Below are 15,229 nucleotides of genomic sequence, written 5' to 3'. Positions count from 1 at the left end.
GTCCCCTGACAAAAAAAAAGAAAAGAAAAGGAGAATTTCATGTATCCCCCTCAAAAACCTTGAAATTACGTATTTCCCCCTCTAAAATTCATAATATCATATTTACCCTTCTAAATTTCAAAAAATCACAAATTTATCCAATTTATTGATTATTCAAATAAAAATTATTTTAAAATTATAACTTACCCATTTTACTCTTTCTCCATCTTTTCTTTTTGGGTTAATTTCTTATTTACCCCTGAAAACTTGTTCAGTTTTCTATTTACCCTTCAAGTCTTTATTATATCTAATATATCCTTTAACTTTGTTAACTCTTTTCTATTTACCCATGGAGTTAATTATCCATTGTCAGAGTATATATTTTCCTATTTTACCCTTGTTCTAGTTATAGAAATCTTTCACCGGTTATTTACTTTTAAAGAAGGCAGTGCTTATTATGACTTTCTGGAGCATGAATAAATAATAGTGAACATTCATAACATTGGAAGGTTAAATTATAGCGAATATCCTTCACTTCCAGTATTACGACTTATAATGGCTTTTACTGGTATTATATGAACCCGAACTTTCATATATACTTAGGCCTATATATTTTAAAATTGGAAGGTTCAATGTACTATATGATAGCAACGTATTTATTTTTTCTGTTAAAGTGAATAAATGATGTTTGTTTTAAACAAATAAAATCATATGGCATCTTAAGGTACTGACATTATCTTCCTCCTAGCATACGAGGCATTCGACCATTTGGAGCAGTGACTGGTCAGAATGAAATCACACTAAAATCACACTAAAATTACATACCAAAATAAAATCACAGTATAATACCGCATATCATCTTCTTTTACAAAATTACTAAAGCATAACATAACACCAAAATAAAATTACAAAAGGATAACCTAACACTGTAACACCAAATTACAAAAAGTTCCAGTAAGTACTCATCATGATCATCTTCTATTCTCAAATTTTTACTTTTACTCTTTTATTCCTATAAGTCAGAAAATTACATAAACAAATTCCCAAATAAATTGAAAAACCACTCGCAATTCTTACCAATATAGAACTTTTCCAGCCTGTCCAACGAGCATAAATTTCATGTGTGCTTCGGGAATCATAGACAGTAATAGAAGCAACTTGTAGAATCTATCATAATTGAGAGGAAAAGAAGTGTTAGAAATCTTTCGATTTGGAGGCAAAGAATTCAGAATCCCCAAAAAAGTCTTTTAAATTCAGATCAAATCCTTTGAAGCATACCCACAATATTGATTTCCCTTTTTGTTGTAGAGAAATTGTATTCCCCACAAAAAAAAAAAATGTAGAAAGGTGTAGAAACAACAATACTGCAAAGGTAAAAAAAAAAGAGTACAAAGATGCAAGAATAAGAGAGATTGTTGTAGAGAACAACAAGGAAGCTTACCTGAAAACAAGACAAGGGCGTAGAGGAGAAGAGAGCAGGGAGACCGTTAAAGAGTACAAGAGAGCAGAGGAGAAAAATGAGGGCATAGAGCAAAATCAGGAGAGCGCAAATTATGGAGAAAAAGATGGAAAATAAGAGAGCTTGATAAAATGAGATGGATCAACTTCTGTGAATCTTCTGTGTAAGAAGGATATTATTGTCTTTTATGATTTCGACCAGAGATTTAACCATGGTTGTTTCCAGAGTTATTTTGTAATGGGTAAAAAGGAAAGAGTTGTAAAAGTTAAGTGGCAAATTGGATATAATAAAGAGTAGAGGGGTAAATAAGATATTAAAGAACTTTTGAAGGGTATGTGAGATATTAACCCTTTCTTTTTCTCATTTCCCTTCTTTCCCATTCAAACGTACTGACTTTTCAATTTTCACACGCAAAACAATAAATTAACCACTTAATTATATGTGATTCTGTAAATTGGTTGAGGGACTTTGTAATTCCTGGCGTACTTTGGACCCGGTACCAAACCAACCGGTACAAAGTATTTTGAATCAGCAAGCTTCCTCCTCTCTTCTATAGTATTCCTGGCACGTTTGAGGCTCTGATTTTTGTTTGCATATACCACATCATTTCTGCTTCGACAAACCGCCTATATATAGAAATCTTGTTGTGACAGTGTATCTGAGAAGCATTGAATCGTTTTTTGAGATCCCCTTGCAACTGATCTATTCTTAGTCCCAAAGGAGAGGCGAGTCAGGCCACTCTAGCAAAATCACAACTAAAGAGGGCATGCAAAACTGATTCATCTGTTTTACCACAAATACGGCATATAGAAGAGACAGAACGTACGCGTATCGACGGAACCGCTTTGACAGGTATAGTGTTTCGAACCGCTCTTCAGATGAACATCTTGAGTTTTGGCAAAAGACATTCTTCCTTCCACAACCATGTCCAAATTTTTTTGTGGCTACCCCTAGCTATCTATGTCCTCTTTAAAGAGCTGGTATGACTTCCCAGCTGTGAAGTTCTAATTTTTAAAATATGCAAACAGTAAACGATCTTGAGCTGGGGCTGGTACCGGCACAAATGCGTCAGTGAGTGATATTGTTATCTATCTCATATGACAAGTTATCTTTCAATTAGTTTCAGTGTTTACCAATTCTAATTTTTTTAAAAAAAAAAAGGTAAATCAGACATACTACAAGTTAATTACTTTCTAAGGATCTTCAAAGAAAATTTTAGTGGAACACAAGCTTCACAATAGGATATCTGGATATGAACACATGAGGAAGCAAAATTTTCATACATATCATTTTTTCACAAATTGCAATATATTGCATTCCACAAAAGAATGAGAAGTCTGAAGACTAAGCTGCAAATAAAAAATTGAATGTTTTAATTGAATCGTTATGCAATAATAATAACAAATTACAAATTAACTATGGTTCAAAGGAAACAATATGCGTTTTGCTTTCAAAATTAGAAAGCATTAAAAGATCAAAATAAAATAGTTATAAACACATATCAGAAAGAAGCTCATGACAGAAAAGGTCATATGTTAAGAACATATAGATGTAGCAATATAGGCATGTTGGATCTTAATCCAACATTGAGCATATATGTAATATAATTATGAATTGTATAATGTCATATATGATTGTCACAATTAAAGTGATCTAATATGAAATTAAGATATCGGACAATCTATGTATTCAATAGGATGTGGTCCATAAATGTGTAGAACAATTTGGACAAACATCAAATCATTAATGGATTGATTCTGAGATTTGCAAATACAGAAAACTGCTTTCCAAAACCCTGAGTGCGGACGTACTCAATACTTAGTCAATTTCTGGGAACTTCAGGACAACACAGGAAAAAGTCCGAGCCTAGTGCAGACGCACTCAGTATTAGGTGATTTTCTGAAGTTCAGCGCAAAAAAGTCAGAGCCTAGTGCGGACGCACTCAGGACTTGGGCAATTCAGGGCTGAAGGAAAAACAGTTATTTGGACGCTTCTCAACCCTAGTACGGACGCACTCGCGGTGCCAGATGTGTAACCTATATAAGGATGGGTCCTTAAGGCATAAGATAACCAACTCAACTCAGAATTCTGAAGAGAAGTTATTTTTATACATAATTTGAGTGTCTTCTCCATTCTTCCACCATCAAATAATAGAGAGGAGAAATCCATTAGAAATAAGAAAATGATTTCTCAAGGGCAAATTTTGTTGCTTTGGAAGACTTAATTCACGATTCAACCAAAAGAGCGAGAGGGAATTCTTGGCATCTAGAGTCTTGTCTCGTGCTCACGGAGACAGTTGTTGCTCTACCATAGTCTTTAGAGATTCCATGGCAAACGGCATGGAATCAGGTATTGTATTCTGCACATAAGATTATGTTTTAAGTCTCTTTGACATATGATGGTCCTTAGGTTAAGATGGAAATTGTTTCTTATTCCCCGAGGTGTAAGTGTTTGACCCCTAGATGAAATGTAAGTGTTTGATCTCTAGATAAGGTGTAATTGTTTGGCCTTTATGATTTCCAACAAGGCAATGTTATATATCAGTCAATAGAAATAAAATTGATCTGAAATAATTGTTGTACAAAACAAAGCAAGCACACCACTGAACTTATGTTATTTGAGGATTGGTTTTCCACTAAATAAAGAACAAAATGTAGAAAGAATAATCGTTCATCCATATATAATTAATCACAAAAGAGACAGTCATGTTGAGCCACCCAATTCTAACAATGGCAAGTGCCAGTATGAACCAGCTCAGATTGTAAACCAGGCCTTATATATATATGCTACATGCTGCTCGGAAATCCAAAATAACTTGGAGAAAAAAATGAGAATAAAAAAGTGGCGTTCTTCCTTTAATACAAAATTACATCCAAGAACAAGGGCAAAATCTCTGGAAACGAAGAGATGAGAAAAAAAAGATCGATGGAGAAAGGGTAAAATGGGTAATTTAAAAATTTAAAATGAATTTTATTAGAATAATCAATAAATAGGGTAAATTTGTGAGTTTTTGAACTTTAGAAGGGTAAATATGATATTATGAATTTTAGAGGGGGAAATACGTAATTTCAAGGTTTTTGAGGAGGATACATGAAATTCTTCCAAAAAAAAGGCACACCCCAGAAAAAAATGAAAGGATCCCTAAAGTAACCCAAATTCTGAGTTAGATCCTAACTGTTCAATCAAAATCCAGGTCAATCCGATTTGAGGTGAAATGCACGAGTCCAGGGGTCGATCTAGGATTTCAATAAGAACTAGGCACAAACTACTAGTAATAATGTAATTTTTTTTCCTGGTGAATAAGAATGGAGTAGCGGATAGGATTTAAAAAAAAAAAGCCATGGCGTGACCTAATACATCATGGCACAATACGTTTCTGTCACGTCACGACACGTATCGTGACTCTAGGGATTTAAACGGTCGAATACGGATCAGATAGTGGTCTTACTGTATCCTTATCCGTTATAATTTTTCGGATACGGATACGGACACGGATCAGATATTAAACGTCACGAATACGGATCAGATATCGGACGTATACAAATATTTTTCATAATTAGTTTGTTGGTTACCAAACATCTATTATATTATTAAAATATTAGTCACTAATTGTGTCATAGTGTTATATTGTTCATCAAAATATATATCTATATGTAATTTAATAAATCAATTTAAGAACATATAGTAAATTTATTGTGGTTTAAGAGTGTAAACAGTCGGATATGGATAGTTAAAAATTTTACTGTATCCTTATCTGTTATAATTTTTGGATACAGATACAGATAGTCTCGAATATATAATTTAGGTAATTTTTCGAATTCGTATCTGGACGAAATCGGATAATATCCAATCCGTTTACACCCCTACATGACTCGCATGTCCCGTGCCATGACTATTGGCGTGACATTACCATTGTTTTTTAAATTTGGCACAACACGTCATGCAAAAGATTTAATCGCGGCACGGTACATGGCCACATGAGTCATGTGTAATTAGGTTTGTTAAATCTGGATCGAATGGTGAATCTTGAATAAACTAACATAAATTATGACAAAAATAGTTAAATATGACCAAACGTGACAAACCAGTAACGTAAGGTTAAAGCGTGACTAACGTGCCGTGACCATCATTCCAAATTTGATTACAGCATAACATGATATGTAAAAATCTAACTTAATCACAACACAATACGTGATCCAAGGGTAAGCACAAGTCCATTCAGAAGTAAACGCAAGTTTAATTTACCACTAGATCTAACAAAATTTTCAAATTTAAACAAATGCCTACCATTGAGACACTCTGGATCTGTCGTTGCACGGGTCTATTTATTATTCGTGCCAGTGCAGATTGGATCCGGTCCAGTTAACAACTTTTTTGACCTTTGAATAAAGTAGTTAATTTAGATATAGATAGTTTGTATTTTAGTAATGTTGACTACTACTTGAAACAAACGTTGTTTTAGAACCAAACAAACACCTTATCTTATAAGAACAACCAATACATGTCATACTAGGTGGTATAAATCACTGATCTGTTGTCTTTAGAATTCCCTGATTAGATTTCAAAAAATCTATAGTTTTCTTTGTCTTTACTTTTCATGTTAACTAGCTAATTAAATATTTTAGTAAATTAACTCTTATAGTTAGCATATTTGTATCTTATTTGGAAATGTTGATCATTTCTTAGTTTCTGGAACAGCAGATTAACCCTTTCAATTATTTTTTCTAAGAACTTCTTGATTTAGGATACAGATTCAAATATGAGTCTTTACTAAGTAAACGGGACAGCAGTTAGAATTCTTGAATGGATTGGTGGCTATCACTTATTAAGTTAGGGCCAGTTATCCATCGGTCTTGAGACCTGAATTAATTGTATATAGTGAATGTTTAAACCTAGTTCTAAGTACTTGGGGGTAGTTATAAATCAATTTTGACAGGTACAGGTACAACTTACTAGTACATGATTCCTGTAGTATTGATATGAAAATACAAGTTCTGGTACAAGTCTTTACTAAGTAAACGGGATAGCCACAGTTCTAGGTCAATATTTGGAATTAGCATGATCATATCACATATGACTGATAAAATATCTTTTATTTAGATGAACAGGCGATTAAGTCAAAATTGATACATTCTCTCCTTTGTAGGAGATAAATGGCAAAATGATGTCTTTAATTTTTAGCTAAAGATATAGAAAAGACTAAACTTAGCAATAACAACTCTAAATTCTCTCTGTCATAAAGCTCATTTCTTTAGAATGCCTCACATTTGTTTAATTAGATTTTGGCTTTAATTAGAATAATAATCCCTTCTTCGCCTTTGGTGCTATAGCAAAACTTTTTTGTCTCTCTCTCCTTAGACTCTATCATCAACAAATCCCTTGCTATTACCAGATATTATGAAAATTTATCACAAACCAACAAGAGAGAGAAAGAGATAGCCATGGCTACACTGAAACTTGGTTCAAAAACAGATTCATTCCAACTACAGGGTCAAACATGGTAACTATAATCTCTCCTTTTTGACTTGATACGGAAAAAAACTTGGCTATGCTTTTTATTTCAGTCAAGACGCAGTACAATTTTCTGAAATATGCACACTTTCAGATTTCTGTACTTCTTTAATTCCAGTACTGTTAATATTTTATCATTCTTTGGTGTTCTTGGATTTTAAATCATCATGATGGTTTCTAATTTTCGGTGGAAATGTGAAAGAAAACTATATATTTCAGGATAATATATAGAGTAAGGCTACGGTGCTACGGCTCAATATTTGAGTTTTCAAAATCCTAACGGTCGATACGAACCGTTCATCTTGTTTTTCATATTAATATGTGTTTGAAGACCAAATTTTATATTTTTTGGAAATTTTTTTTTACTATTTTTTTAGATAGGTAAAAAATCACTTGATCTAAAAAATTCTGCACCATTCAGATATTTGATTTTGTATCTATCTAAAAAGATAATAAAATTTTTTCAAAAAATGTAAAATTTGGTCTCCAAACACATATTAATATGAAGAACAGGATGAACAGTTCCGATCGACCGTTAGGATTTTGAAAACTCGAATATTAAGCCATAGCACTGTAGCTCTCTATGCAACCCATAGCACCGTAGCCTTACTCTAATATATATATTCAATTTTTTTTCACTAACAATGTATTTCATTTCAGGCTTTGTATGACTGATCTGGCAAGTGATGTAAATGTTAAGGTTGGCGAGATGTCGTTTCATCTCCATAAGGTACACATTTGTCTCTTCAAATTTCACAACTTTTCATCTCTGAAATTTTTTTGGTAATTTATTTAAAAAATCTTGTTTGAATTTTGGGTTTAGTTTGAGCATGTAATGTAAGCCTGAAACAAACAGTTTATTAACAAACAAATCAGTACCAATCATGTTTTACATTGGCCTTGATTAAACCAATTATTTCCAATCATTTACCAGTCCTTGTGGGTAAACTGAATTAATTCTTGATCCATTTTGCAGTTTCCTCTAATAAATCGAAGCGGAACACTCCAAGAGGAAATCAACAAAACTCCAGATGACGAATCGGGAAATTGTGTTGTCAACCTCTCTGATATCCCTGGTGGGTTCCAGACATTTGAACTTGTAGCCCGATTCTTCTACGACATAAAAATTGAACTCAATGCGCACAATGTCGTTGCTCTTCGCTGCGCAGCCGAGTTTCTCAAAATGACCGATGAATTTGGTGATGGCAATTTAATAACTCAGACAGAGAATTTTCTTAGAGAAGTTCTCTCCAACTGGAACGACTCCATTAGAGCGCTTCAGACATGCGCGGATGATGTACTAGAACATGCCGAGAAGTTGCACATTGTTTCGAGGTGCATCGATTCTATCGCAACAAAAGCATGTGCTGAACCGGGTACGTTTGGTTGGCCGTTATTGCATGAGAGTTATTCTATGGAGGAGTCGGTGCTTTGGAACGGGATCATTGATACAAAATCATCAAAGCCCCTAGGTAGGGATTGGTGGTACCGGGATGTTTCATACCTCAAATTTCAGATGTATAAGGAATTGATCAAGGCGTTAAAATCAAAAGGAATGATACCCAGAGAAATTGCGGGTTCTTTAAAGCATTACTCAAGAAGGTATTTGCAGGGTTTGAGCAGACGGCCAAGTCAGCAAGATCCCTCGGCAAGTACCTCTTCTTGGACCATAAGTTCAGAGAAAGACCAAAGGCGTCTTTTAGAAGAGATAGTTGATCTCCTTCCTACAGAAAAAGGCGCAGCACCAACCCAATTCCTTCTCAGCCTCCTGCGCACTGCTGTAGTACTTAATGCAAATCCTGCATGCAAAGAAAACCTAGAGAAAAGAATCGGGACCCAATTGGATGATGCACAAGTAGAAGATTTAAAAATCCCAAATGTCACGTCATCAAAAACTTTGTATGATGTGGAGTGTATGCAGCGTATACTGGACCATTTTATATTTGCGTACCAGTCAAATTTTGCGGCCTCACCTGATATTGTAGAAGAGGGTCAGACAGTACCAGCAGCAGTTGAGGTTTTGACACCTATAACCATGGTGGGAAGACTCATAGATGCATATCTTGCCGAGGTTGCGTCAGACGAGAATTTGAAGTGCGCGCAATTTCAGGCCATAGCGGCCTTGGTGCCTGAATATGCGAGGCCTTTAGATGACGGGATATACCGTGCAATTGATATTTACCTTAAGGTAATTGCTTAAACTTTTAGTTTGGAAAACATGCATTGTGATTTTGGATTTTGAATTTAGGTACTTACCAGTCTGGCATGGTACAAAACTTACCAGTCATGAATCATAAACTCTATTCAGTTGGTTTCTCTATTAGAACCCCATCTAAACTATCTATATTTTTTTAAAGAGGGAATTAGGTTTCAACCATTACAAGGTGGCATGTTTTAAAACAAAATAATTTATAAAATTGTCAGGCCTTTTAGAGGGAATAAGGCTTCGACAGGACAAGGTTCAAGTTAGCCTTGCTAATTAAGCTATTAATTTATGGATTCCCTCCAAAGTATTTGTATTATCTATAAACCCATTTCTTAATTATCTATCTTTTAATGGCTGGTCTAATTTTTGTAGTGAGGTTGACATGAAATTTTGCAGAAAAATCCATCAGTGGCAGCTGTGCTTTACAAGCACTGCTACTGCCCCACAGTAGAACATCCCACCGAGAACTGGCATAGACCAAAGATTTCAGAGCCTTCTAGAGATCTATCACTGTTGCTTCTAAATGTCAAATATCACAAAGACAATATAACTTCTAAATTTTTCCCATGGAAATAGCCATGAATTTTTGTGACCCAACCAGACTCTGAAACTGACGAATTCAGATCCAGTGTGGTACCCTACTGTGTAGAATGATATCTGCATCGTCCTTTTTAACCTAGCACGAATTTTAAAGCAGACCCTTATAATCCAAATAGGCACAGAAACTCAGCTGGGAGCTCATTCTACCATGCTGTATCCCAGAGGATATGCTTCCGAAACCAACCTGAGAACTTGAGAATAAAAAAACCAGTACCCAGCCTAACTAGACATGGTACCAAAAAGGTAGTCCATGCCAACCAGGGAATTCCAAAATCCAAACAACCCTTCTGACCGGATCTGAACCTTACTAAACAGCCTTCCACTTTGCCACCTCTAGATGTTCATAGAAGTACGAAAATATGCAGGGGCAGATTCAAGTAAAATGAATGGGGGTCAATTGATCCCCATTTTTTTTTTTTTGTATTTATGTTTGATTTTCTATATAATTTAGAGTAAAATATCTTGGTACTACAAAATTGATCATCATTCTCACCATGAAAATTTTATAAGATTGATCCTAATGCATGTTTGACCTCCATAGTTTGAAAGTCTCACTCCGCTTTTGAAAATATAAGTCCTGATTATTGATTTTTGTGTTTTAGGCACATCCAAAGATGACAGATTCAGAAAGAGAGCAGTTATGCCGTCTCTTGAACTGTCAGAAACTATCCTTAGAAGCATGCACACATGCTGCCCAAAATGAAAGACTACCCCTAAGAGTCATAGTACAGGTTCTATTTTTTGAGCAGCTTCGCCTTCGAACCACAATTGCCGGATGGTTCTTTGTCTCTGACAATGTGGACCAAAATGGTTCTCGTATCCTGCCAAGGAGCAGCAATGGAGATGCCACTGGAGAAGAGAATGGAGGGGCCAAGCTCACAATCGACGAGATCAGATTGCGGGTCTCTGAACTAGAGAAAGAGTGCAATGGTATGAAACAAGAGATTGATAACATTGGCAAGTCAAAGAGCGGAAGTAGTGGCCCTTTGGGTTTTCTATGTAGGAGGTTGGGTTTTGGCAGTACGAGGTCGATACAACAAGCTAATCAGAAATCCGCAGACAGTAAATGTTGATTCCTTTTGTTTTAGGAGCTTAATTGTAGAAACTAGATGGTATTTTAGTTGCTTTTGTTAATGTTTGTGTAGTTTAGTTTACTATTGTTTTGTTATATCTTAGCATGTCAAATGTTAAAAGTGTAAAATTGTTCTTTATTCAAAATAATAATAATTATTATTATTATGATCATGATATTCCTTGCATGGCTGGTACGCAAATATTCTGTACAACACCTGATCAGTTTCTAAAAAAAGAAAAAGGGAATTGTTATAACTTGGCTATAGTGAAAACAAAACTGCTATCAAACAATAAAACAAAGAAGCGAAATCTCGTTGCTTCTGGTAAGCCTGCACCTTCTCCAAAATATTCCACTGTCTGATCTGAATATCAGCTTCATGTATGAGCTGCGCCATAACTCCCACGCTCTGGCTGCCCGGATTATGTCCCATAAGCCCTTGTCATTTGGAGCCACCGAACTCTTCCCCACTGTCAATAGTTGGATAATTGTCTCCACATTTCCCCTTGGTGCCACAAATCCAAAATTACCATGTATTAATCATGTCCAGAATATTTTTGTGTACCAGCATGTCCATAGGATGTGATCCCTAATTTCTAGTCAGAAAAGCTAAAAGTGCAGGCAGTTCTAGTCGGAACAAAACAATAAAAACATAAAGCAGTAAAGTCCAGGCAAAATTCGTATACATATACACAAATGATAAAACAAAAACTGGTACATACTCCTGAAAGAAGAAAATAAATGCAAAAAGAGGGCATTGTAAATAATCCCCTAAAAATAGTGTTCTAAATAGCTAGCTATAGTGGTTTTGGATCTAGAAAACTAAGTTAAAGGGTAAAACTGCGCTAATCGAGCTACGGCCGCTATAGCGTGTAGCGACAATAGCCACTACAAAAGACAGACACTTTTCGCGACGGAGTACCGTCATAAACGTGCTTTTTCTATTTGCGACGGTACTTTTTGCGACGGAGTCCCGTCATAAATGAGTTTTTTCTCTCACGAATAGTGCCTACTTTGTTGTTGTGAGCAGTCCGCTATGCTACATGGGCTTATGATTTTGCAATTTTAATGGGCGTTAATGTCCAGATGGGTTTTTTTTACTTTATCAAACTATATCAATATAATGGAACATGTGCGGGCTATACCGCTATATCAATTAAATTTTGTATTATATATTATTGTTGGGTTTTCCAAAAATGAAAAATTAAAACAATGCCTAAGGACCTTGTCCATGAGAAATTAAACTTTAATATGAATATTATAACTTCTTAATCAATTTGGTGTTTTTTTTTTTCTCGATGAGACATGTTTACTATTAGTAAAAATATAAAATATAATTTTTGAAATAAGAAAACACAATTTATAATAGCTTCCGTTGTAGCTGCGCTATTCGCTAAAACTTTTTTTTTGTCTCCCCGCTATGCCGCTATAAACTCTATTTAGACCCTTGCCTAAAAATGAAGAAAGTTTATTAATTATTATAGTTATATGACCCAAGATGAAGATGAAATCAACAACATTATGGGCTTACTATATTCATTAAATATGTTGGCACCCAAAGATTTGCTATACTTTATTATGTAATTGATTTTATTTCCCTCCAAATCAACATAATATATAAATATTTTAATTAAGCATCATTCCATGTGCTTCGATCTCGCAGTAATTAAAGAATACAATAAGTTGCAAAGATGTTAGAGGCACGTTGACTTTCATTTGTCTATATAAGGAGCTAGGGATCATGGTGTATTTTGTACACAAATTAATTACAAACTGATCAGGTAATTAAGGTAAGTAGGTAATATTGATCCAAATAAATAAAAATAGCTTCCATGAAGGTGTCATGTGTACTCTTGTTTATCCTTCTCGAGATAGCATGCAATTCAACAGCTTAGTGAAGCACATCTTGGAGGCAGATCACGTGCACTTTTAAAAATTGGTAGTGATCTCATTCTGGTTTTCGGTTTCTTTGGCAATTTTACAATGCCAATTTGTTAGTTGCATGATCTCCTTGAGTTTTAATTGTTTGCCTCTCTTGGCAACCCTACTATAAATTATTGACTGAGTTGCCAATGTGTTAGGTTTTTATCTACTTGCTTACTGGGGTGTGAGGTGTCGGTGCGGCTCTCTTCATAATATCCTTATCTATAATTTGCCGGTATGAGGTGACTACCAATTTGTAGAAGTGCACGTGATCTGCCTCCAACTCCAAGATGTGCTTCACTGAGTTGGATGGCTGTCTCGAGAAGGATAAACAAGAGTACAGAATGACACCTTCATGGAAGCCATTTTTATTTATGTGGATCAATATTACGTACTTGAACCTGATCAGTTTGTAATTAATTTGGATACCAAATACACGATGATCCTAGCTCTCCTTGTATAGACAAATGAAAGTCAGAGATGGGGTCCGAGGGGATCAGATATTATTGTTATTGAAGCTACCCGCGCTACAGTATTTGCACTGTACCTGCAAGGGGAACCACAAAAAATTAAATATGAAAAAATAACTTTTTGTGGGGATCAGAAAAACTCTACAATTCAATTTTTTTTCCTAAAGTATTAATATCGATGCACGGAAGTATTTATACCTATATACGAAAGTATTTTTATAGCTATGAGGTGAACAATTATTTATTGTGTGGGTACTGTAGCGCGAAGATAATAGTACCCGCATCACTGTACCCGCACTGTACTTGCGGGGGACCACCGAAAATTAAATGCAGAAAGATAACTTCCTGCAGGGACTGCAAAATCTCCACAATTTTAGTTTTTTTTCCATATTATTAATATCTACGTAATATTTTCTTTTAAATGAGATCTATGATGACGTACTTTCAAACTCGTCATCGCGCAATGATGCGCGCAAAAGCGTATGCACAAAGTTTCAGTACAAAGATGTACTTTTTAATCCTTTAACACACGTTTGAGTTAAATTGCAAGTGCACAATTCTATCAAAGTAGTATTTGAGGTATCGAACCACAGGGAGTATGATAAAAACTTAGTTTAAACTTTACTGATAAATTTCAGAAAATAAAAGGAAAGTAAAGTGCAATAAAAGTAAATTGGGGGGGGGGGGGTTTGTTCTAACGATTCCTAAATTTGGGTTCAATACCCGAATTGAGAGTTTAAACAATAAAAATAAATGAATGAAAGAAAGATTGGATTGCTTTCTAGATGAGAAGATCTAGGGGTATTCGGTCTACAATCCATTGCTAATTCTATCTATTCGGTATTTGTTTAAGTTCATGTATGATTTGAGGAGGTTTCTAACCTAATATGTCATTAAGGGTCACTTTCGTGAATTAATAACGTGTCTAAGTAATTCGGACTTCACGGTTAGGTCCTTCACCCTAGCTACTTAGACCATAAGCTCTTGTTAGTCTCTCCTCTCCTCAAATATTGATACTTCGCGATTAAGTCCTTCATACCAATACCCGATTCGATTTGAGATGTCCTAATTAGGGTTTGCCTTCACGGTTAGGTTCTTCACCAAATTCCTAACCTTAATTTCTATAGTTCCGGCTTAGATTACAAATTGGTTACAATCCTAATCTAAACCTAGGGTATTTGCATTCATAATTTGGTACTCTCCTCTCGTCCTAACTTCTTTGGATCCTTTGACAAAGAGATACCAAAGCGGGACTACTGCGATTTCAAGTACTAATTATGTAATTAACACAAATGATAAATCACAGAAATTAACATCAAATCCCATAAAACAATCATAACAAAGACAAATAACCGAATAAGATACAATTAAACAAGTTCATGCATTGACCTAAACCCCTAGAGAGAGATCTACTCCCTCATGGAGAGATCAATTACAAAAATTGGCAAAGTAAGAAGAAATGAAACAAAGAAATAATTACACCCTTTATTTGATCAAAGCCTTCAATTTTGTCGATTTCTTGCTCAGGAAACCCTTCTTCTCCTTACTTGAAAGCTTTCCTTACTTTAGAATTTATCGCTATGTGTGGAGAGAGAGAATGAGATAATGGATGGGAAGATATGATTATGGATGATGTTGCGAAGAGATGCCTTGAATGGATAATGAACCCCCTCTTTTATAACTAAAGACCATGTCCAATTTAGAGGCTATGAAGTGGAGTTAGTGGGTGCTATATTTGGATTGTTTTCCAGGATTGCATTGTCCACATTTGGCTGTAAAAACGTGTCCTTGGTGCGCCAAAAATAGAAACCGTATTGAAAACGTGTAATTTTGGCTGTCTGCGAGTTTAGTGCGTCCTAATGACTCCAAATTTTCTTTTTTTAGTTTCTCATGTTGTAGATCTTCTTCCTGGCTTTCCAAAAAGTGGTCGCAAGTCTAAATCAGAGTTACGAGTCAAAAGTTATGGCTATTTTAAGATCAGGCTCCAGTTATGCGTTATGCTATAGTGC

At 35.1% G+C, this 15,229-nt stretch overlaps 1 protein-coding gene across 1 annotated transcript; it reads left to right on the top strand.

Moving 5' to 3' along the window:
• The first annotated feature begins 6,754 nt into the window (after positions 1 to 6,754).
• On the top strand, positions 6,755 to 10,910 carry LOC144564510 (BTB/POZ domain-containing protein At5g03250-like). The gene is made up of 4 exons (XM_078314106.1): positions 6,755 to 6,938; positions 7,610 to 7,679; positions 7,926 to 9,137; positions 10,358 to 10,910. Exons 1-4 carry the CDS (start codon positions 6,880 to 6,882, stop codon positions 10,826 to 10,828), a joined length of 1,812 nt encoding a protein of 603 aa, XP_078170232.1. The 5' UTR covers positions 6,755 to 6,879; the 3' UTR covers positions 10,829 to 10,910.
• The last annotated feature ends 4,319 nt before the right edge of the window (positions 10,911 to 15,229 follow it).

The sequence above is a fragment of the Carex rostrata genome, chromosome 13 (genome assembly GCF_964058835.1).
Source record: "Carex rostrata chromosome 13, lpCarRost1.2, whole genome shotgun sequence".
Taxonomy (NCBI): Eukaryota; Viridiplantae; Streptophyta; class Magnoliopsida; order Poales; family Cyperaceae; genus Carex; species Carex rostrata.
This window is presented reverse-complemented; position numbering and strand designations above follow the sequence as displayed.